General features: G+C 52.2%; 1 protein-coding gene across 2 annotated transcripts in view; it reads right to left on the minus strand.

Annotated features, from left to right (window-relative positions):
* Window positions 1-23,196, minus strand: part of LOC119104529 (galactoside alpha-(1,2)-fucosyltransferase 1) — a 35,425-nt gene extending 12,229 nt beyond the window's left edge. The window contains exons 1-4 of one of the 2 annotated variants that reach the window (XM_037228244.1): window positions 22,994-23,196; window positions 17,863-18,002; window positions 10,383-10,519; window positions 2,161-2,255 (exon numbers count right to left, since the gene is read on the minus strand). In XM_037228244.1, the coding sequence (XP_037084139.1) occupies window positions 2,161-2,198 (38 nt within the window). In that variant the 5' untranslated portion in view covers window positions 2,199-2,255; window positions 10,383-10,519; window positions 17,863-18,002; window positions 22,994-23,196. The remainder of the gene's footprint in view (window positions 1-2,160; window positions 2,256-10,382; window positions 10,520-17,862; window positions 18,003-22,993) is intronic. The other variant, XM_037228243.1, reaches the window with a different exon arrangement.
* Between the last annotated feature and the right edge of the window lie 2,028 nt (window positions 23,197-25,224).

Consider the following 25,224-nt stretch of genomic DNA (forward strand, 5'->3'; position numbering starts at 1 on the left):
GCGTCGGGGCTCAGGTCCGTCGCAGCGGCGCGACGGAGGGGCGGCGGAAGCCGTGCTCAGTTTCGCACGCAAACTAACACTCACGTGACTGGTGGTGGGGCTGGAGGGTATCAGGTCGCACATTCGCACACAGGCGGGACCGAACCGTCGAAAACAACGCGAAAATAGATCTAACACCTTATCCTCCACCGGAACAAGTACTAGCTCTTGCTAGTCATACCCATAATAACGGATGAGGTTTTGCACCTTGCGTTTAGATGGTTCAAGTGGGACAGAAATAAATAGACGAAAATAGGCATACATATCAAGGTTTCAGCCCTCAACTGCAGGGCACGTGATCTTGGCTCTAGGCCGGCCCGGCGCGCGTAACATTGAAGGCCTTCCTGTGTAGCCTGTTTGATAACGGCGCAATTATTTCGCAACATGCGATGTGTTTCTGGACGAAATGTGCTGTGGAAGCGGTCAAACGTTCCAAAGTAACATTTTTCTATAAGATCTTGACCTATGATCTTAATACAAGCTTCGTGCTGATATTAAAACTTGAGTTTGTTGTGTGGTCTGAGACGGCACGCCACGGCTTGTTGTGTGGTCTGAGACGGCACCCCACCGCTTGTTGTGTGGTCTGAGACGGCACGCCACGGCTTGTTGTGTGGTCTGAGACGGCACGCCACGGCTTGTTGTGTGGTCTGAGACGGTGCGCCACGGCTTGTTGTGTGGTCTGAGACGGCACCCCACGGCTTGTTGTGTGGTCTGAGACGGCACCCCACGGCTTGTTGTGTGGTCTGAGACGGCACCCCACCGCTTGTTGTGTGGTCTGAGACGGCACGCCACGGCTTGTGTGTGGTCTGAGACGGCACCCCACGGCTTGTTGTGTGGTCTGAGACGGCACCCCACCGCTTGTTGTGTGGTCTGAGACGGCACGCCACGGCTTGTTGTGTGGTCTGAGACGGCACCCCACGGCTTGTTGTGTGATCTGAGACGGTGCGCCACGGCTTGTTGTGTGGTCTGAGACGGCACCCCACCGCTTGTTGTGTGGTCTGAGACGGCACCCCACGGCTTGTTGTGTGGTCTGAGACGGCACGCCACGGCCCTATCGATTGCGATTTGAATTCTTTGAATCCGGCCCTGCCGTTCTTGATATAAGTAGGAGATCAAATCTGCCCCCACCGGCTAATGGTGTGCCGCTGCAGATCCCAGCCAATGCCGGGTCAACTGTTCGGAAGGGGGGGGGGGGCAGTGGTTCCAAGCAGTAGTATATGTCTGGGGTCCACACCTTTCTGGCGAGAGTCTATACAGATGTACACATGGTAGAAGGTATAATGATGATAACATACAGAGGCTTTTTCATGCATGACAAGCGACACATGCGACCACTTGCGCAGTTCCTCAGAGCACGCGCTTGGCCTGCCTCTGAACTAATCCTATTCATCGGGGACAAACTGCAGGTCGGGCTCGCCAAACCCGGCACGGTCAACTGTCAGTCGCCATCACCTAGGTCATTCTCAAGACTAAAGACGCGTTGCCATGACAGAATAAAGTCATGTTGCCAGATATGCTTGGCATCCGATACCGATGAGTGTCATCAACGCGCCAGGTGACCTAACCAGATAATGATAACCCATGGAATGTTTTTACGCTGTGCTGACTATTGCGTCGGTGGTTCTATCTCTTTTACTAGGACTCGCTGAGTATTTGCATTTACAGATGCTGCGTTGGCACGCAGTTTGATCATGAGGCTACTGGCCGATCTGGCATCCTCGATCTGGCATTCTCGATCTGGCATCCTCGATTGTACTTATGGGCTGTCGGACGATGCTCAAAACTTGCTAAAATATCACCAAAACATGCCTGACGCAGAACGGGAGCAGGTGGGGGTCTTTTGGACGGGGAGTGCATCGACTGCGCGCAACCACGCGTTAACTATGCATCAAAACCTTGATAATCATCAGCTGACCAGTGCGCGCAAAAAGCATGCAGCTGGTGCACTTTGTCCCGCTTACGTATCGAAAGGGGCCAACATAAATTGAGGCAAAGACGAGCCAACACGTTTGACTTCACTCTGAATTTCACTGGATCGGATACAGATGTGCTCTATGCTCTGAGTTTGATGTGCAGCTATTACGCAACGCAGGCTACAGAGCGGAGGGAAAGGTTACTCACCTAAGAGCAAGCGCAAAGATGGAAGCGTATTCGCCCATGGTGTTCCCCAGGCGCCCTCGTGTGTCGGCAGAGATCACAGCCGACGTCGGACAGCCCTGTGGGGCGAACAGGATGGATGACGTCAGAGCTTCACGGAGCGCCGCTGTGACGTCGCACGATGTGGCACATCCGTCCAGGACGGCGACATGGCTGCTGTCTGCGGTAGGCCATCACTGTTATCGGGACAGAATGGTAACACCATTGTCGGTCGGCGGTAGAATCCATTCCCACTGGAACTGAGGATTCGCGTGCATTTTGTTATTCAGTTCCTAAGGCGAGAAAACTCAGACTCGGTTCCGATTCGAAATTTGATCTTTGCGTCGAAATTACAAACCTTTGACGTCGAATAGTGGCCGCCTTGATAAAAAATGTATTCCTTTTCCAACCAGGGTTATCGATGCTTCTTCCACGGAATAGCTCTACATCGGGTCTAAAAATGCATAGGAGGAAGTTTCGGCCAAAAACACATGAACTTGCAGCTGTTTGCATATTTTAGTCATGGCTTTGAGGATTCCACCGTAGCCTCTTCGATCAAAGGCTATATTTGCGAGATTTCAGTTCTCCTATCCAGGTTGTGATGACTCGCATCTCTCCAATCGTTTTGAATCTACTCCAAGCCTCCATACACGAATTATCAGCTCTAGTTGTCATTTGTCACCATGTGCAACCAACCATTTGGCGGGACGGGCCAACTCAGCGTAAGATACCGATATATCGGGTTCGGTTGATTTTCAGCATGTTTTACACTTTCGCAGAACATGGTAGGCGAAATGGTGACTTGGAAGGCGTTTTTGGACTCAGAACCGTGCGGCAACTTAACTTGATTTCGCCTGTATCTGCACCCGGAGAAGGCAGGCGTCCCGGCAGTATCGGCACATTGGGACCCGATCTTGCATACGAAGCAGCCGTTCCCGCCAAACGGTAGCGAGCGGCGCTCTGAAAGCAGCATTATTCTCTCCATCCTCTTTAACTTCGCAGAGTCCTAGAAGCGATTGTCTTGCAAGCACCCCGTTTAAATATCTGACGTTTAAAAGCCGGTAGTCGGCAGGAAACTGATGTGGGGTTAGCATATTCCGACGTTATCGTGAACTTCATTTTCAATTCAGATAACTCAGTTGCGCTAAAACAGCCAGCCGCGGTCGCCATCACTTCGAGCAATGCCTATCTCATTGTCCCATGTTGGTTCTGCAATCGGCACGATGGGTATGTATTCCACACCAGCGGATCCAGCGGGCTCTAGCGAAGGGGCGGCGCATCAGAGATGGAGGGGAGAAGGGGCACCTACTCCCGCCCTACGGCAACCAAGGGGCAGCAAACCCGATCTTCTAAATTAAGATACTGTTGTACCCTCAAACATTTGGGAAGCTTCTTTTGTCTAAGCCAAAGGCTTTATAGCTCACTGATGTGGATTACCAAACTGAAGATCAAGGAGGCACTCATAAGTGGGCTAGAGGGTACTTGATGAAGCTCAGAAGACTTTTCGCATCAAGAAGCTTGTTATCTGGATAATGAGACCGCTTCCGGATATGAGCCAAATAATCGTGCTCTAGTTCAGGAGGCCCTGTTTTGTGTGAAGGCAGGGGACATGCACTGGACTTGGAGGACTCGTTGTGAATCGAAAGGATTTTCATCTGAAACAGGGTGCCCATTATCGATCAGTGAGCCCTTTACTGGACCCGGAGGCTATGTTTTGGAAAAGGAAAGCCCTTTGCTGGGTCGCGAAGACCTCTGTGTTAGTCAAAAGACTTCTATTATTAATTTTGTAATTGTCAATATATATTTACATCCTATGCATATATATATATATATATATATATATATATATATATATATATATATATATATATATATATATAGGTGTACATACATACATATATATGCACGGCAGTGAAGTGAGTTGTATCACGTCCGAGCAGTGCCAAGGCGATTTATTAAATATGTATGCGATGGATGGTAGTTTTGAGACACTCAGCTGAAGCACAAAAACACTTTCAGCCCACCATGATACTTCCGGCCGCATACGCACATGCACCTCGGGCCGAGCGCGAAAAAATACGCTTTTTGTTTTTTCCACATCGCTGAGAACCATAGCGATACGGTTTATGAGCGTTGAAGGGAATACGGCTTAACGAGACAAATCTGAACATTACACTGAGTGGTGAGAAGTAACGTAGCACATGGTGAGGGTGCTTGCAAAATTCACTGTATGCAAACTCTTCCAAAAGGGTGGTGGTGTTGCACCACGTGCAGGGAGTTGAATCGATGATACAATCAGTGAGGCAGAATCACTTCTGAGTTAGGGTGATGAAAACCATTAGAGATGCGTCAGGAGGACAATTATTCACAAAGGCACTTTAACCCATTTGCTCCAGCAATAAAGGCATACATTTCAAGTTGGCATGGGCGTACGTCATAAACTTGTCAAAACGTGTTTCACTCTTAGGCAATGCACTGAAACAAAACATATTAAAGAATAGTAACTTCATAATACTGTAATAAGCGCCCAAAAACTATGTAACACCAATGATTTCATGCTATTCCCCGTACTTTTCTTCCACATAATTTTTTAACATAAAACAAAAAAAAGAATTTAACAAAAAATAAAAATAAACAAGCATAAGACATTCCAACAAAAAAAGCATTATTGGGCTCCTGCACAAAACGTATCACCCGATCAAACAAACAATAACAGACGTACTTTTGGCTGCTGCTGAGATGGGTCGGAAGATTTCTTTCAAGCAATCTTTTTCCAGAATATTCTACTATTTCTTCCAGAACACTTTGCTAATTTCCATGAAAGTAACCTAACGAAGCCTAACCTAAGGAACCCTAACGTCACATTATGCTGTTTAGTATATTTGTAGCACAGCAGCATTTGTAAGTCAATGATTTTCTATTGCTACTTACCACGCAAGTAACCAACTTAACCAACGAGTAGCCCGCATGTTGAATACCATTTCAGTCCACGTCATCTGTTTCTTGACAGGAGCAGTTGTGATAAAACACGATTAAGCCTATCCTTGCCAGGTTTCAATCTGTGCTTTAGTCCAATTCATTTGTGTCAGCCTGTTGACACCAGATAAAGTTGACAGCACACAAATCAAAACCCAGGACTCAACTGAGAGAACAGGACTATTCATAAACTATTTAAATCAACTTGAAGTACTTATTCTCATTTTAATGGTTAGCTGAAGGACATTTGAGAAGAGATCTAGTCATAAGCATAGCTTCATAGATGAGATCATGAGCATAGGAACGGCAAGCCCCCTTGATGCAACCAAAAATTGATGGCGTCGCTTAACCACTACGCTCTGGTATGCTGAAGGCCGTTTTTCAACACAAAACTCTAACTCATCACCCCGAAACAACAATATTTCAGATCTCGCTTGCCTATAAGAGCTTTCAACACGTGTGAAAGCGTTCGACATAGTGTCTTTGTAAGACAGCCACCCTGGAAACACATTCGGTCACCAGTCTTTACCTCTTCTGTCCTCCCAATTATCGGCAGGCTGGTTGAGAATGTCGTGCAGGTTCAGGTTTACTTTTGTGTACATCGTGGCAGCGTACTTAAACACGTTCCATAGGCTTTCGTCCGTGCGTGTTAAGCCATACCACTCTACATGAACCGTCTTTTTGCGCCACGGGCCAAGTTAGGTGATGAACGACTGCCTTTGTTCTTTGGTCACGAAGACCCGGATTGCTAAAATGTTTGTTTTTCTCTAAAATAGTTCCAATTCTGAGCTTTCCACAAACAGAATTCCCGTCACCTTGAAGTGGAAGCCCACTCCTCCGCGGCAAAACAAACATAAAATTTTAAAAAATTACAACGGAGGCGCAGCCCAATGGTCCAATTCCATAGAAAATATTTTGTTGTGGGCGGCTTAGGGCAACCTTTCGGCCCAGCCCGCCCAAGCGACTTTACAAAGTAACGTCCCTAATGGAAAATACTACAAACACAGTTACATTTCGGTGCTGGTAAGGCGTTTTTTCGGTCTTCATATCTAGTTTATTTTGTTACTATTCCAAGTGCCGTGTGTGCCTCGAAATCAAGCATTGTTTTGCCTTTAGAGGCAGTTTGTGTGGAGATTAATGTCCAATGGATTATCGTTGATGCCATTAATCGACCGGCTATACGGTCATGCGAACCGGCCGGTCAGCTGACGGCAACGTGACAAGCCGCCGCGCGACCTCCTGAGCAGCGGGCGCAATAGAAGAAGACAACACACACACATACACACGAAAAGACATGATTTAAATACACCATTCGTTACGTCACATGTTATGACGTCATGTATAATGGCGTCGTTGACTGGATTCTTTGTCGTTAGGGTCGCTGGAAACACGCCCCTTATGTTCACTACCCAGTGCTGTTGATGTCCAATGTTCCAATATCCCCATGGCTCAATAACCAGCGGTTTCAGCCTCCGTCCATCCAACATCACGTGGGCCAACGTGGAGTGGTCCCTGGTCACGCACCAGCGTTCTGCTGCTCTGTGTTCAGTGGTTCAACGTGCAGTGGCACATGGCCGTGGCCGGCGGGCAATTTCACATAATTAGATGTCCCGATCGCGCCCCCACCGTATCCTGCCTGCACCCCTGCCCGCAGGTGACGTCACAGCACGCTCTGATCGTGCGCGCCAACAAATCGTCCTGTCTGCGCGGGTGACGTCACAGAACCGCGAGTCCCCGGGATCGATAGAAACCTTCGCGAACGATGGCCGGCGTGCGTCTGGTGCCGGGCCGTGGTCGGGTGGGGCGAAGGACGCCACGCAGGGGCGACTGGGAGAACACTCAGCTGGACCACTGCGGTTCTCATGAGAACGGTCAGCTGGATCACTGCGGCTCTCATTAGAACACTCAGCTGGACCACTGCGGCTCTCATGAGAACGGTCAGCTGGACCACTGCGGCTCTCATGAGAACACTCAGCTGGACCACTGCGGCTCTCATGAGAACGGTCAGCCGGACCACTGCGGCTCTCATGAGAACGGTCAGCCGGACCACTGCGGCTCTCATGAGAACGGTCAGCAGAAACACTGCGGCTCCCATGAGAGTGTGTTAATATATGCCCGTATGTTGTGTTGCATTTTATTCTTTAAGTGTGACATTATCGACTGCGTATGTTTTTGCATTCCAAGCTGAGGACTTCACAGCCTTTCCAAAAGTCACAATGCAAAATGCCTTTCGGTCGAAGAGCTACATGAAATGGTCAAGAAAGGTTGGTAAGAAAGCTCCTTTGCATGTCTGTGGTTGGAAGGGAGGAGGTTTGGAGGGTGCCGCGTGGATCGGGCACCGGCACTGCGGAAACATGCGTCACATACGGCAATCGCTCGAAATTGGCGATGCTCACTCAGACAACAGACTCGGTGCGTAAGGTAGCCAAGGTCTGAGCGCCTCCAGGCCACACGTTATAGAACGCGGGCATGGGCATGCAAATCAGAAGAACTTAACTAACCGAGCCTCAATCAGCCTGGTGACACATCCGACCAACCCACAAACGTCGCTATCATTTCAGCAAACACCAGCGCGACGCATTGTTTAGCAGTCATCGCACTTCCTCGCACTCCGGAGTGAGCGGTCAGCGGAGTGGCAGTTTCGACGACAGCGGAATGTATTCCGCGTCGTCTTTCGAATCACCGACATTCCCGGACTGCCCAAAGATTGCTCGTGTTTCCGTTGCCTTGTACATAGTTGTGTTGGCCACATGAATTCCAGACGGTGCACTGGTCGACGCTTTGACAGTGGATTCGTGTCCTTGCCCGCTCTGGCTGCCCAGCCATGGGCGGACGTGAGCAGCCGTCACGAGCGGGCAAATCAATATTGGCCGCTGCTGCGCACGCGGCATGTGGCAACAAGAGGCTTGGGTGGATTATTAAAAAGAGGAATTGTGTGGTCCTGGGTCAATTCTGTGCGAAAATTGGCGCATACGGAGATATAAATCTCACCTCAGCCCAGCCCACAGCTCCGACAGCGTGCTGTACTCGGCATCGTTTTTGTTTTGTTTTTGTTTTTGTTTGTTTTTTTTTTGTTAAATGACGACATTCTCTGCCTGCTTTACTATTACTGGCCTACCTGTGCGTAACACAAACTAAAGATTACTGGCGCACCTGTGCGTAACACAAACTAAAGATAACATGGCGCACCTGTGCGTAATACAAACTAAAGATTACTGGCGCACCTGTGCGTAACACAAACTTAAGGTTACTGGCGCACCTGTGCGTAACATAAACTTAAGACTACTGGCGCACCTGTGCGTAACACAAACTGGTGTTGGCCACATGAATTGATGACGGTACGCCGTCTGATACGTTGAAATTAGATTCGCATATCTATGCGCTCTGGCTGCCGAGACCAGTATGAGACGTGAAAAGCCGTATAAACTACACAAACCCTTCTCGGTCGCTGCCGTGCACTTTACACAGGGCACGTGCGACCGCACGTGTAACACAAATGATGCCCTGTTGGACTATTAACCTAAGTGTGTCAATTTCCTGTCGCGCCGACCCCTGGTTGCTGAGATGTGGCCACAGTTTCTGACGGCTGCTGGTAGGCTGTCGGTCATATTTTTGGGCCGCCCGTGCAAAGCCAATGGGCCAAAAACGACCCTTCCGCCACGTGCCACGCCCAAACCCCCGACCGCAGCGGCTCGCGAGCAACCTGCGAAACACCGCCTCAAACGCCCGCTCGTGATGTCCAAACACCGCCTCAAACGCCCGCTCGTGATGTCCGAACACCGCCTCAAACGTCCGCTCGTGATGTCCAAACACCGCCTCAAACGCCCGCTCGTGATGTCCAAACACCGCCTCAAACGTCCGCTCGTGATGTCCAAACACCGCCTCAAACGCCCGCTCGTGATGTCCGAACACCGCCTCAAACGTCCGCTCGTGATGTCCAAACACCGCCTCAAACGCCCGCTCGTGATGTCCAAACACCGCCTCAAACGTCCGCTCGTGATGTCCAAACACCGCCTCAAACGCCCGCTCGTGATGTCCAAACACCGCCTCAAACGCCCGCTCGTGATGTCCAAACACCGCCTCAAACGCCCGCTCGTGATGTCCAAACACCGCCTCAAACGCCCGCTCGTGATGTCCAAAACCACCGCTCGTGATGTCCAAACACCGCCTCAAACGCCCGCTCGTGATGTCCAAACACCGCCTCAAACGCCCGCTCGTGATGTCCAAACACCGCCATTCGGCGGCCGTCATTCAGAACTGAAGCCCGTCGGCGTTTGGCCGAAGTTGCGATTGATGAGATTGACTCTGAGTCTGAATTCGTGGCGAATGTGGTTCGGGCCACGCTTCCTTCTATGCTACACATTATGTACGACGTTATATCTATCTGATCGTGGATGGAGCTGACCACTCTGACTATGACCATGCGGCAATTGCGACTCAGTTTTTCTCTGGAGGGAGGGCGGAGAAGTAATGAAGCGGCTTCTCTGTCGTCTGCCCTATCCCTCCGCACCTCTATGGTCCCTGTTTGTTCCTTTTGACAGTTGTGTGATGCAATATTGCGCATTTCTTTGTTACAATGCAGTGATCCACGTTCTGCTTCCGACACCACCAATGACATCGGTCCATCTACTTTAGCAGACACACACATTTGGCTGGGGTTCATTTTTTCGGTACACAATCATACGTACACAATTACTTTGACCTAAGGGAACCAACCGCACCAACGGTGGCAAAGTCAACGCAGCTATGGCAAGTCGATTTTCGGAACGGTGTCAATCTACGGCTTACTTTGACTAGTCTTGACTTGTTTTAAGAATTAATAGTCATTTACATCGCATCCGTCTAGCCATATCTTCATTACTTCGTATGTAAGGGATATCGGCAGGTGCTATCGTGTCATCGAAACATTTCTACCGGTCCTTGGTGGCCTACGTCCGCGCGCAGCGATAAGTCCTGATTTCGGAACTGTAATGAGGCTTCAACTCTACCGCCCAGTCTACCGTCACAAAAACGAAAACGTTGCTCACCGTTTGCTGCATCATTATCGTCGCTATCGTGATTGCTCCAGAGGCTTGTATCGTATAAGCGTAAAGTTAACAGGACGGCTTGACGTTCTATGATGCAGCGTGTAAAGGCGTCGAGTCAAGCGTTAACAACGGCCCATGCCCAGTTCCCTCCTGGTCATCACGGAGCCTTTTGAGACATGCAGGTGAAGGCATACATTTTCTTACGTTCCACTTAGCGCGCCACCCGTCCGGGATCGGTGAGGTTTCCCCAGTGGAGCACGGGACGGCGAGCAGGCCGACCAAATCCCCGACAAAGCGACGCCAGGTGTTCCTCACTGGTACGGCCTTAACGGCGCTCCCATCTGTCAAAGGGGTCCACCGCATCAAAAGAAATGGATGGAAGAGCCAGGTTACCAGCGACCCAACATGCACACAGGAATGTGCAGATAACATGTGAGGATGTTTGTCGCTTCGCCCCAGGAACCCCGCCACGCTGGCGCCGCCGCCGCCCCAGCGGGCATCAGACGCACCACGCCACGTGAGAACTGGGCCAGAGGGGGACGCGCGGGGCCCGCCCGAGGCGAGAGCGGGCGGGCCTCGCACCGTCGCTAGCGACGCCACGCCCGAGACCTGGCCCAGGGGACGTCGGAGGCAGGGCTCCGGTAGCGGGCCAGGTCGGCCCGGCAACACATTGGGCGGATGGTGTGAGGCGGCAAAACTATTCAACCCCGGAAGAAAACGAGGGCAGGCCGACCCAGTTGTAGAGGGCGAGAAATCTCTCGGGAGGGGGAGGTGGAGAGTCCAGAGAGGGGGTCTTCCGGGGAGTTCCGAGGAGCGAGGAGCGCGGAGAAGGGCTGTGACAAGCAGGCGGCGACATCTGGCTCCGCGGACAACGGGACACGGCGTCAACATGCACGTGTGAGCCTGCAGGCTGCTGTCCCCACCCTTACCGGGCCATGGACGGCTGGCGCTCCCGTGTCCCTTAACGCCTCCCACCGGGCGGGCGCGGGCCACGGCCATCTGTTCCCTCCCGTGTAGGTAGAGAGGGGGAGGGGGGGGGGGCACTGGCCATGCGACCCTCCCAGACGGGCAATGTGTCTCGAACCCACTCCGATAATTAAGGCGGGGACGTGACAGGTCACGTGGTTCGTCCATGTCTAAGTGATCTTGTAAATACAGGTAGCGGTCTGCGTGTTAAATGGTTTGGTTTGGAGGCGAGGCTGGAGTGATTCGTTCAGACGGCGAAAGGACACTCGCGCCCGGCGCGGGTGGGCATGGCGACCGGGGCCGTTAACACGCGCTTCGGTGCGACGGGTCGCCCGGTAGCCGCGCCGAGGCTATCCTGATTTCTCCGTTGGAAGCGGCCCTGGGGAGGCGCAGCGGCTCGTCATGGCCCTCGTCTTTCCCGTGTCGCGGCCAGGCGCGGCGTACGGGCCACCCCGCCATGCTCATGAAGGCCTCCCTTCTGCTGTGACGTAGTCTGTTAGCTACCTGGACCTTTCACCTTATTTCGGTTTGACACTTCGCGTTCTCTTATCTTGTCCTCCGATTGCTCGGGGCGGCGGAACTCTTGCCGAACCCTGTCCAGCACACCCGCAAGGATTCATCATGCGCGCGTTGCGTTTACTTTATCGCTGGCCCGATCCGATTTATTAACTGATTCTGCATGATATTCGTCCGCATGTACATTGTTTTTCTGTTTGTTTGTTGCTTTTCCGGATAACGGGTTCATTGCCTTGTTTAAGCAGAACATTTTGTTTTGGAATCGAAGTTGTCAACTTTCGCCGGGCTGTCAGACTTTCGTACGGTACGCAATATGCCACCCTTTTCCCAAGGATCGAGTCACACAGGGATCGTAACCCAGGAGTGATAGGCGTGGAACGCGCCTGAGCAGCACGAGGCGGCTACGGCAGGGTCGAGGGGTCAGACGACCGCAGTCCTGCTCTCACGCAGATATATGTTTGTGGGCAGCGGGACTCAAGGCATAGTTTCGCTCCCTTTTTACTACGAGACGGCTAACTCTTGTTGTTTCTCACTTGACCCCAGGCATGACGTCATAAAGAAGCATAGGTCATGGTATGACCCAGGACCTGTGGAAACCGCCCGGGATGCCAGACCGTGCACGGCGGTAGTGGGAACTATCCGTTGGTGTACCATGCCTTGGAAGAGAAGAGGACATAGCCTGCTCTCTTCCAACGTTGTGTACGTCAGGCCCCATGAGTGCTTGATGGCGGAATGTTCGGGACGGAACGAGATCCCACCATCGACGCTCATAGGAAGGGCGACAAGAAACCCGGTTGTCAGACAGGCCAGTCAGGTCGAGTCTCCAAAGCGCGCCGGCTGAGAAGACCGTAAGGAATGAACGCAGGTCGCGCCGGGCGCCCGTCGTCTGCCGGTGGGCTCCACCGTCCCGTCGGGCGCGCTGCCTACCTCCAGGCCCCTGAGGGACGCGCCGTGGGGCGGTGCCTTGTGAAGCTCGCTCCGGCAGGCGGCAGGCGAGGGCACAGAAGCGCCGCAGGCGTCATCTCAGTGCTGGGCGAGGCGATGTCTGAGGCGCGTGCGCGGCAGCGGAAAGCTGCGAGCGGTGAACGTGGCCGAATCGATGATGGGCTGCCCACCGTGGACAAAACGCGAGGAGCGTCGTCCAAACAGGGAGCCGTCAGCCTGGAGGTCAGGCGAGGGAACGAGTCGCCGCCCAGCTTCGGACACCTGACGTCGGCCCAGCAGCTGCGTCGGCGCCGAGCTGACAAAGTAACGGGATATATTTTAAACAGGGCTTAAACGTGGCTGTATTGAACGCTGAAATGTGATAAATGAGTTTAACTAAAAGAGGACTCACGCAGACGGGCCAATTATAATGCCAAGGCGCTGGAAGGGGGGGGGGGGGGGTCCTATCCGTGGACGAACCAAGGATGAGTGAGGTGACGTGGGCGCCAGAGTGCGTGTATGCTTGGAGTGAGTGTGATGGGGCACCGGTTGCGTGGAGCCTGCGTGAATTAGTTAAGGCCGAGGGGAGGGGTCTCCCAGCGTTATTATTCAGCGGGTCCTTGCCAATATAATTCGCCAGTGCGTGTGGCCCTTGCCAGATGGACGCAATATCAGCGCATCCGCCTCCGTTTTTGCGCCGTTCAAATATTATCATAAGCTAAAAAGGTCGCGGTGGAGGGGGGAGGGGGGGGGGGGGTCCGTGGTTAACGGCGTACAGCCACGTGCGGGGAGACAGTTGATCATGATGTCTGAGCGGACCCATCATCCCGCCAATGCCCCGGTCACCCGCTTCATCCTAGCTCTGTGGCTCACATGAGTGTGTGTTGATGTCCGGTGTACTGGAGTCACGCGTGCCGGGTCGTGTGCTGACATCATCTAACTCGTATGCTGGCCAATGGGCTCCTCTTTATAAATTTGCTCTTGTGGGGATGCGCGACAGCGGCAGCCGGCGGCGCACAACATCCAGCGGTTTGTGCAGCCTTGAGCACTTCCAAAAATTTAAGATGGCGGTCGCCACCATCCTCATCATAGTTAATTTTCCCATTCTGATCTGGATGATATAGATGGTCGTGTAATATACCTGAGTGGGGGTCATAATGGATGCCGAGTCCATTTCTCGACTTTTTTTGGCTACGAGGTCCAATTCAACGCCAAATCAGAGGTTTAATTTCAAACTCGGGAAAGACCTTTGACATACAGTGCTACAACATCTAAAAGCCCTTTAGCGCAGTAACCATCTGCTTGTTGATGCGATGGCTAAAGCATGCGATTTCTTCCCAACGCTTGCAGTAGCCTGTAAGCCAGAGTCCTACGTTGCGACGCAGCATGCCTTATTTTCAGCCGTGCACTGCAAGCCACTACGTCCAGGAGCGCTTCGGGAGTAGCTGCCGCTGTTGAGACGACCGGTGTGTTAGTGGAGGCGTCATTCCTCAAACCGAGGATGACAATATCTCGACCTTCTCTTCTTCGGGGTGGGGATGGGTCACAGGGAAACTTCTTCGCAGGGGGGGGGAGGTCACGGGGAAACTTCTTCGCAGGGGGGGATGGGAGGGGGATAGGAGTGCAGTGGGCCATTCGAATCTCCCAACTTTCGGTTATGCCCTCTGCGGTCCCAGGAACCGGCCAAACGACGTGGTACAGTAGATGACCGAGGTTAAACAACATCTGACCTCCTGGCACTGCAGGCTCGCTGTCCCGAGTGTCACTATGTCGGGCTCGCTGTCCCGAGTGCCACTATGTCAGGCTCGCTGTCCTGAGTGTCACTATGTCAGGCTCGCTGTCCCGAGTGTCACTATGTCGGGCTCGCTGTCCCGAGTGTCATCATGTCAGGCTCGTTGTCCCGAGTATCACTATGTCGGGCTCGCTGTCCCGAGTGTCACTATGTCGGGCTCGCTGTCCCGAGTGCCACTATGTCGGGCTCGCTGTCCCGAGTGTCACTATGTCGGGCTCGCTGTCCCGAGTGTCACTATGTCAGGCTCGCTGTCCCGAGTGTCACTATGTCAGGCTCGCTGTCCCGAGTGTCACTATGTCGGGCTCGCTGTACCGAGTGCCACTATGTCGGGCTCGCTGTCCCGAGTGCCACTATGTCAGGCTCGTTGTCCCGAGTGTCACCATGTCGGGCCCGCTGCCCCGAGTGTCACTATGTCAGGCTCGCTGTCCCGAGTGTCACTATGTCGGGCTCGCTGTCCCGAGTGTCACTATGTCAGGCTCGCTGTCCCGAGTGTCATTATGTCAGGCTCGCTGTCCCGAGTGTCACTATGTCGGGCTCGCTGTCCCGAGTGTCACTATGTCAGGCTCGCTGTCCCGAGTGTCATTATGTCAGGCTCGCTGTCCCGAGTGTCACTATGTCAGGCTCGCTGTCCCGAGTGTCACTATGTCGGGCTCGCTGTACCGAGTGTCACTACGCCGGGCTCGCTGTCCCAGTGTCATTATGTCGGGCTCGCTGTCCCGAGTGTCACTATGTCGGGCTCGCTGTCCCGAGTGTCATTATGTCAGGCTCGCTGTCCCGAGTGTCACTATGTCAGGCTCGCTGTCCCGAGTGTCACTATGTCCGGCTCGCTGTCCCGAGTGTCACTATGTCAGGCTCGCTGTCCCGAGTGCCACTATGTCGGGCTCGCTGTCCCGAGTGTCACTATGTCGGGCTCGCTGTCCCGAGTGCCACTATGTCAGGCTCGCTGTCCCGAGTGTCACTATGTCGGGCTCGTTGTCCCGAGTGTCACTATGTCGGGCTCGCTGTCCCGAGTGTCACTATGTCAGGCTCGCTGTCCCGAGTGTCACTATGTCAGGCTCGCTGTCCCGAGTGTCACTATGTCGGGCTCGCTGTCCCGAGTGTCACTAGGCGTGGGCGCTCGTCAGTAGTTCCTCCCTGGCAAGCTCGGGAAGGTACTTCATCTGTCTCACATGTCATCCCAGTTAGCAAGCACAACTGACCTGCCACGAAGAAATACGGCAGCATTGCCTTGAGACAGGGCTGAAGGATGAAGTGTCGTCCCGCCCTCTGCGCAGGAGCATGAGCGATAGCAGTGTAAGCTTCAAGACCCATTTCACTCATATGCTTCTGGTCGGGCACGTTTTGACTGTCTTCATGTAATCTCTCAGCTCCTGGTATGACGTGGCGCCTTTCGAGCACAACCTTTGCAGCAGAACGGCAATAGTGAGGTGTCTCCATTGCAGCTCACCCACCAGGCTATGCAGCTGCAGCACTACATGGCGCTTCCAATCTGAACGCACCTCGGCCCCCGACAAAGGTTCTGCCCCCGGCAAAGGTTCTGTCTGCTGCGACTCACGGACAGTCCACGGCTGTTAGGTTCAGTCAGTAGTGAAACACGGCATGACTGTCGGAAGTCCACAAGACTGAAAAGTCGGCCACGTGGACTTGTTTCCATCCTCAGCCAAACCAACCGCTGGCGGCCCTGCCCTGAAGCCTAAGACACTGATGGTGACTGGGCCGATGGTGGACTCGCAGCTAGATATCCATCTGCCTACGATTGTGCGTCTCGAAAGGGCTCTCAATGCTCTTGGGATGTAGCACACCCATCTCGCAGCCGACCTCTACTTGTATCAGACCGCATACCTAGCATAATCCAACGAGCCTCAGCGCCGGACCAACCTCATACTCCACTCGCAAGGGCATGACGCACTCTCATGTCCACGGGCATACTCCACACGGGCATGATGCCCATTCCCTGGACTGTGTGGCGACATTGTTGACGGGATTGGTTGTGGGCGTATGAGCGCAGCGCTTGGCGGCGGCATCACAAGCTGGGCAAACGGGAAAGTCTGGAACAAATCCCTAACGGCAGACCGCCCCATTATCGCGGCGTTGCTGGATGTCTTCTACCTAATGGCAAAAAGTCATACCAGGAGCTGAACAACTACCTGGCATTAGCCCGAGGGCGCTCGACCCGGAGGGTGTGGGCAGGCCCCCTAGTGGACCCGGAGGGTGTGGGCAGGCCCCCTAGTGGACCCGGAGGGTGTGGGCAGGCCCCCTAGTGGACCCGGAGGGTGTGGGCAGGCCCCCTAGTGGACCCGGAGGGTGTGGGCAGGCCCCCTAGTGGACCCGGAGGGTGTGGGCAGGCCCCCTAGTGGACCCGGAGGGTGTGGGCAGGCCCCCTAGTGGACCCGGAGGGTGTGGGCAGGCCCCCTAGTGGAGCGACCGTGCACGGGAACAGCAATTGCAACAAAGGGCACGGCGTTGGGCGTGAGCGGGATGCAGATTAATCACTCCACTGAACATGAGCGCTATCTCTCTTATCCCAGACGTTCTTTAACTGCTACTTGCATGAGATTGGTCCACGTCTATTCACGGTTTTACACTGTTTGACCTGTACCAAACTGCATGGGGCCAGCTGCATTTCACCTTACACTGTTTCCTAGGCAACAGACAGCCTCGCTTCAAATCAAAGTCACGATAATGATACTTCATCAACCTTTGAGGACATTGCGATTTGAGCCCTCAAAGGCTGTCTTGTGTAATTGTTTCTGCTCATCGATATAAAGCTACGGTAGCATTATTCGCCAGCTAAGATATCACGTCCTGATAGAGTTGCGTGTCACTTATCGCGTATCGCTTGGCGGCGACGAGCTTCTAAACGGACGTTTTAGTACCTCCATAGTACATGTCTGTATAAGTGTTGTAATCTCCCTTAATATTAGTACCTCCATAGTACATGTCTGTATAAGTGTTGTAATCTCCCTTAATATTAGTACCTCCATAGTACATGTCTGTATAAGTGTTGTAATCTCCCTTAATATTAGTACCTCCATAGTACATGTCTGAATAAGTGTTGTAATCTCCCTTAATATTAGTACCTCCATAGTACATGTCTGTATAAGTGTTGTAATCTCCCTTAATATTTGTGTCGTGCATGCAACGCCTGTTCATATTATGATAACTTATAACCATGCAGCGGCTACGAAATATACCCTTACTATCAGTATGATACGATTACTGTGTTTCCGCACACGGTGCTCAGATGCTCCCTGCCCAGTTTTGGATTGTTTTGATGTCATGCATTCTCTGGTTTCACGGCATGGTAATCATGGTCCATCATACGGCACGAGGTCATCCCAATCCCCAACAGAGGACAGGTTAGGCCAACTGATAAGCATGGAGCCAAAACAACTCATGCCTCCCATGTAAAGTGAACAAACCTGTAAAACTGAAACATTCTACAAACCCTGCCTCCTTCGCTTCCTGTGGCGCTGGCACTCCAACCTGAGATGGTGGCGTGAACAGCGTCCCCACGTCCTGCAGCGGCGTCCGTAAGGACAGCTGAAGGAGCACCAGCAGCGTGCCGGCGACAGCAGTGAACAGCAGCGTCAGCCACTGTCGAGACCCCATCCTCATCCACCAGCCTGCAACCGCCGCAGGGCACACAGGTCACACAGCAAGTCAGATCATGTCAGGTCGGGTCACCGTGAGCCACTGACGAGGCCCCTCATCATCGTCAGTCCGCGGCTGTCACTGGGCACGGGACAGACAGAGGCGTGGCAACGGTAGCATGTCACATCTCACGGAGCCGCACCGGGTCAAAATGGTTTGTTCTTTCAGGGTTTTAAGACATTGGATATACAAGTTCAGAACTTCGCTCTGGATGACATGGGTTTGTCTTGTGTTCAAATCAGCGAAAAGTTTTGCCACACATGGAGCATGACCTGACCCCACTCCAGTTAAACGACCCGGCATATATTGTTGCCGGTCGCCACCACAATCTGTCAACATTGGAATCGATTTACTCATTATTTTTTGCGTTGTGTTTCTAAAGCCTGCATCTTGAAGACCCAGCTGTTTGGGCGTGGAAAATATACGTAGGGAAAGGTATGTTCGACGACACAGTGGTGAATAAAGCTCTTGATTTACCGGATACGATCGGTGACAGAACCTGACACTTTTACGAACCAATTGCTGACAAGATTGCGAAAATCAAAACAAATTTCGACAGATCATACCATATTTCAACAGATCCTACCAACTTTACAAACCCCAAAGCTTAACACTGGTCTGTACGCTAACACTTACAGTGTGAGCATGTTTAGAGTACATGTTAAAACGTTGATGCTTCGCTGTGTGAGCCAGTTGAGCCATAATATGCTGTCAAACATAGTAGCCTTAACCGGGATAGTTTTAAACAGGTGACAGAAACATACCACAAACTATACTACATCAGTGCTGACGTCACAGATCAGTGGTAACAGTGTTTTTCTGATGTTCCTCAGATCAGTGCTTTTCACACATTTTTCAGCCAAGATTCACTTCACATTCGAGTTTGTTTCCTGCTCCCGGGTGGGTACGGGGGCGGGCTTTGTTGTTGCCGACGGCGGCAGGCATGTGATACTACGCCGGCAACAGAGAAACTCGGCCGCAGGGCGAGTCTGTGGCGACACAATCCTATGCAAGCGAGACGATGTTGGTGGTCCCGCCCTTCGACAATTGCAATGAACACTCTTCCCGTTGCAGGAGTTGCATACACGGCCACACATCAACCCTGCGCACGATTCATTCACAGGATAGACATTTAGCCATAGCTCCCAACGCAGTTGTGACTGAAGACGACCTGGCGTTATGGCATGACGTTGGTCTAGACTGATCTTGGTGACTGGACAGAATCGCTACCTTACGTTTAAACTGTTACGTAGAAGGCATGCTGCCATCATTATCGACATGATGGCAGCGCTTCGCAAATTGTAACGCGCATTTGTGAGGAACATTATGCATGCAGATAAAACATTATTAATAGCTCTATTCCTCAAAGAACAAAGAGGAAAATCAAGAGAAAGATGTGATATTTCGGCTATATGCGTTTATCGAAAGGAATAACCGAAGCAAAGTCAAATTTGTCTGCCGATTCCACTCGACGCTGCAGTTTTCTCTTCAAAAACAGCTAGCCACAGTTTTTACAGACCACCAACATGCAGGGGATTAAACAAGGAGCAAATGCCAGTCATTTCCGCGATACTGTGCACATCTAGCTGAGAATTAAAACACGCGCAAATATGTGTATATGCAAACGAATTCAAGTTAGCATGCCTCACGCATAACACATCATCTACTTCCGCAAGCGATTTCAAGTAAACAGGCATCTCTCATCACTCATCACTTTAACATGCAAACGATTTCAATTAAACAGACATCGTGTATCAAGCGTCAGGCAACACTGATACATGAAAGCGATTTTAAGCCGGCATGTATAACACATCAAGACACTAGTCACATTCGCATAATCGTTCATGATGAGTCCTGTACATTTAAGCCTGGTCGCCAGCTTCTTAAAAAATAGATTCACCATTTTTCCTGCCTGGATGGTCCCGTGCTTTGAAGATACCTTTGAGCTCAAAAAGGAAATGGTCCGTACTTCCCAAGATTTTAACCTCAGCGTGTTCTGTCAAAAGGATGGTCGCCGAATGGTTCCTTTTATTCTCTCTGTTTCGCTGTTTTTAGCATTTCGCAGGTGTTCATCACAACTGAAACGAGCAGGACGCATGGACTTCTCAACATAGACTTTGTACCTCCCATGTGTTTCGCGCATCTTTTACGCTTAAATTCGTAAACCCATTTCTTCGCGTGCAAACCCCCTAAAACCCAGGCATATATGACGCCTATTGCACCAGGGGCACTTAGACTTTGAGATAAGATATTTAACTAGAGAGTTATTTAGCTCCTTGTCGTTTTTTAAGCTATGCGTGAGCGCAGTTTTAATTTTCTAAGGATATGTTGAATTTTCCAGAGCAAGTGTTCGTCTATGTCAGGCAGTGTTAAGACAATTTATTCACCCAATTCAGCCTTTACAATGGACCATACAGAAAACGCGTCCGCATATGGATACACTAGTGACGGTAGAAAAGAGGAACAACCGTACAACGTTAGAAACGAAGCTGTGATCAAGCCCAACAACACTGGTATGATTCTGCACTGCGAATCTGCGCATACGACTTCCACTAAACACAATATAATTTGAAATACACTCCACATGGCTCTAAGTAACTTATCAAGCAGTAAAAAAAACGGAAAGAGCATAGCAATGTTGACCTAGCTGTTGGGCAAATGATGTTCTCCACGACCTTTAAGTTGAATGTTGGAAGAGGTCAAAACATCTAGAGCACGTAGGGGGATGTATGGTAGGAAACGGGAACACGCCCCGCCAACCGGCGGATTCTGAACACTACCTAACACAGATGAGCACTTCCCTTTGAAAATCAAATTTATCGTTAGGAAATCCAAACTGTGCGTACGCATAGCTTCGACGAACAAGAAGCTAAACAAAGTCTAAGATGAAATATCCTATATCGAAGCCCAAGTGCCCGAGGGGCAATAAATGTCATTTATGCAGGCCTGGGCTTCAAGGGGTTTGCGCGAAAAACAGCGGGGTTTACGAAGTTAACAGGCGCACGGGAGGCCGGTTGAAAACCCTTCGCTCTGGTGGGAGAGGGGAAGGGGTTAATTTCATTCGCCGAGACCTCAAGAACTAAGAGAGCTAGAGACGCTAAATTCACAGGGTGTGTTGACCTGCACATTAACTCACTTAGGTCAAAGTTCGAGGTTTCTAGGTCATGACCTCTGACTTAAATAAGGTCAAACAAGGTCAAATTCCAGGTTAGTCTCCAAAGGGCCCCTGGAACCTAGATAACTATTAAGCAAAAGGTCACACGCTCATTTGAAATCAGTGGCCTTGTTTGACCTTTTGAAAGCCATGGCGACCAAAATCATACAAGACTGCCTTGAGTTTTGCAGTTGGATAAGCGACGAAGATTACGCTAGGCAGAGAACTCCTAAAAAAAATGCTGGCCTGGGTCATTTTAGATCAGTTACTTATTCTGACCTTTAAGAAGTCCATGGAAGGTGTAAAATGTGGTTTCTGTTATCAAACAATTTGAAATGAGCCCCAGAAACTGTCCCACACAGCAAGCCCTTGAGGAACAAAAACGGTTGGTCCTGGCCATGGTCTGACCTCCACACCTGACCCTAGGTCGATTTAATTTGCTTATTCAATTGTCGTGTATCCTAAGAAAGTATTTCAGAGATGTACGGCTTTGCTTAACACTCAGTTGTTCGATCAGACTAAACGATTCCCTAAAAATTGCCTCCGATGAAGCCATGACATAACTTTGACCTGCCATAGGTCGGCGGCCTTACATCGCGTATATAAATGTTTGATGCCAGACGATCCGCTATTTAGTTGTCTACAGGCAAACATTTTCAGGAACACATGGCTTGGCCGTGTTGACACAATTTATCGATCAGTGTCGATACAATAGAAATTCGCGGGGTCCGTAATATCTCTGCAGAAACCACATAAAAACTCTGGCCAAGCTTTTCAAACTCCATCAAATCAGAATGAGTTCACTGGACCGGCGGAGTAATTTTCGGAAGACATTTGGGGGGGGGGGGGCTTGGCCGAAAAGGCTGACCAAACCAATCCCCGAGACCCGATTTCTCCTCGCAGTTGGGCTGCCTGAATTTCCGTCCTCGACTTGAATTTGACAAAATCGCGGATTCAAAATCGTTTTCCTGCGGGCGAATGACTTCTCGCTTTAAGACAATTCGAGCTGCCTTTTTGTAAAAAGTTTGGATAGGGCCGTAACTCATAGAAAAAACAGTTCAATAGACCTTAACTAAGGCCCACTGGGCGCCGCGGCCGTGATTCCGACTGAGTCGTGCCTTTGGCAAATATGCCACTGCTAGGGAAAACGTGCTTAACTGGGCCAACTCGCACTCTCCAAAGCTGCCGCATATGGCCGTCATTTGGTCCTCATCCCAACTCAGGCGAAATCATTCAAAAAATTCGTCAAACATTGGCAGACTGGCTCAGCATATGAAAGACTTGGCCGTGTTAGCACGACAAAAACATTAGGTACCTGCATGATACTGTTTGGTATAAGATCAGGATGGTACCAGTAGTGATGTGTTTAGGAACCACTGCCTAGCATATCAATTGCTAATTTATTCAGCCCAGTATTCTCTCTTCGCTCATGTGCATTGAAGAGACTCAAGGGAGCATGGGGGGGGGGGCTGATGCTCCTCCGAAAGTATACCGCGTGATGCCCCTGCACTGAACTGTGGGGAAGTGAAGGGCGCCGGCAATTTAATTCATGCACGCGCTTAACGCACGATTTCTTCAGATTATTGACTACACAATTCCTGCAAAACTGATCTCGCAAAAATGTCTGGCTTCTGTCAGTTCTACAAGGTAAAAATAAAAACAAGGAAAAGTATGCCCTCATTAACTAATGTGCCCAATCCGGCTATTTTTACTGTCAGGGGTCCTTTGTCAACCCTCTCCATTAATGCCTCCGGCCTCGCCTAGCCGAGGCCCTGGCTGCACCCCTGATGCCGTCGCGGCCCTGCCCACCTTTGACGGAGTGTTGTCGCCGGACGGTCATGTCACTGCGCTTGCGCGCATGGCGCCATGCCAACTCTGTCCGCTTATCAGCTGGCACAGAAGGCAGGACCACTGCGGGTGCGGAGCGCCCCGCCATCGGGCACCATTGGAGCACGGCCGCCACCAAGCACCGTCGCGCACAGCGGCCGCTGGACGCTTCCGCGCACGGCCGCCGCCGGGCACCCTCGCACACTGCCGCCGCCGGGCACCTTCGCACAACGCGGCTGGCGAGCGCCCCCGCGCACCGGGCACGCTCTCGCACTGCCGCTGGCGAGCACGCCCGCGCCCCGCCGCCGCCGGGCGCGCTTGCGCACCGCCGTCCGGCAGTGTTTCCTTTCGGCGTCCAGCCCGCCGCCAGGGTGCGCGGGCGACGCTAGATAGCCCTAAACTTCCGCCGCGTGCTGCAGCTGCGCGAAACTCGGGGCGCTACCGCCACATTTGACGCACGCTGTCACGAATGGAGCTGCCCACTTGGAGCACCGCCAGCGGGCCCCGCCCGCGCCGACCTGCGTTTGATAGCCTGGAGCAGCAGCGGCGCTCGCAGAGCCGCGCGCGTTTGTTTCCAAGTCGCTAGAGACTTTTTGTCCAGAGAGTTATACGGGTATTTGGTGATATCCTGCGATTTTAGAAATGTCTCTAGCTTTGCTGAGGCCTCGGGGAATAGGTCGTGCCGTCGTACTGGGATCTTGGTTTTAATGGCAAATTGGAGGTGGTGATGCTGTTGGCTGTTTGGCCGAACACCGTTGGCTGCTTGGCCCACTTGGCCCGTCAGGTCGATGCAGCCTCCCATCACCGTGTCCGTCTTAATGTACCTCCGACAGCCGACTGTCACTCTACGGCCTGAACAAGTCCATACTCCGACGGGGCCCGTGTTTTTAAAGGACCGCTCCCTTTTCATCGTTGTGGTTCGCATATGTAATGAGACGCCAAGTATTCCACCAAAACTTCTCTGTATTTTAGTATCGCGCCACAGCAGCCCCTGACGGTGCACCCACCCTCTCTGCTCTCCCCACGGCGACTGCCGACAGCGCGGGCCGCGAGCCGGTGCCGGGCTGCGAACCTGACATTCGACACTGCGGCGGCGGCGCGCCTCCGCCGCGCCCCGCCCCAGCAGGGGCGCAGGACACCAAGTACAACTGCACTATAAACACCCCACCCTGATCCTAATGATCGACAAGTATACAACCGCACGGGCCTTCGCTTTCGTCCGCTCCGACGCAGCAGCACTCGCTCGTCACCGTCGCCTGTCACACCGGTACCATCATCAGCAGCCGCACCGGCACTATCATCAGCATCAGCAGCGTCCCAAAAATGATCAGCACCAGCAATCTCTCCGGCTCCTGGCTGTGACGTCTCCGTGCACTGCGTTCCCCGACGACGAACCCAGACAGGATCTCCAACAGCATACCGATCGGTCTCACATGGTTCTCAGCGGCTCGACAATCACCGGCTGATCAGCAGCGGACCGCACACAATGCCGCACAGGGTACACATAGACAGCGGCCGCCGGCGCACTGGCCGCAGTCTCACCGTCACGCGGCGTCACGTTCGACAGGTGCACCGCCTCGGCGACAGAACACTGCTTCCTTGCGGCAATGACCTTGACAGTGCGATGATTTCGCTCAACAATGCCATTGCCGCCGGGCTCACGCACGGCTCGGAACCGCAGGCGAATACTCCATCGTGCCGCGAATGCCTGAAGCTGCCTGCTTCGAAAGACGGTGTCATTGTCGCACAACAATTCCACAGATGCACCTGTGGAATTGCCCACATGATGGCCCACAGTCCACTACTGAGAGGTAGCACTGCCCCGGAAAGTGAGTCACGTCGATCGCCAGCCGTGACCACACATCCTGCGCGTCCAGCGATCCGTGTGACCAAGTCACCGGCGCTGGGTCGGTAGAGCGACAGGTGTCGCAGCGATTCACCACACTCATCACCTGTGACCGCGTCACTGTCGACGAAACGTCGCGCCGAGCAAATTTCCTTGAGACATCAAATGCATATGGGCGACTGAAAGAACGGTTGAAGGTGGTGCAAAATTTTATTTTCAATTTCAAGGAGTGCCCAAATACCGGGGCACCACAATGTCCTCGTCTTACACTCTGACAAAACCCTGGTTCGCCACCTTTGGTGAAAAGGCATCAAGAACCATGATTCCGGGCATCATAACACTTATTTTCATGGGCACCCAATCCCAG

The sequence above is a fragment of the Pollicipes pollicipes genome, unplaced genomic scaffold (genome assembly GCF_011947565.3).
Source record: "Pollicipes pollicipes isolate AB1234 unplaced genomic scaffold, Ppol_2.1 Scaffold_6052;HRSCAF=7182_pilon_pilon_pilon, whole genome shotgun sequence".
Taxonomy (NCBI): domain Eukaryota; kingdom Metazoa; phylum Arthropoda; class Thecostraca; order Pollicipedomorpha; family Pollicipedidae; genus Pollicipes; species Pollicipes pollicipes.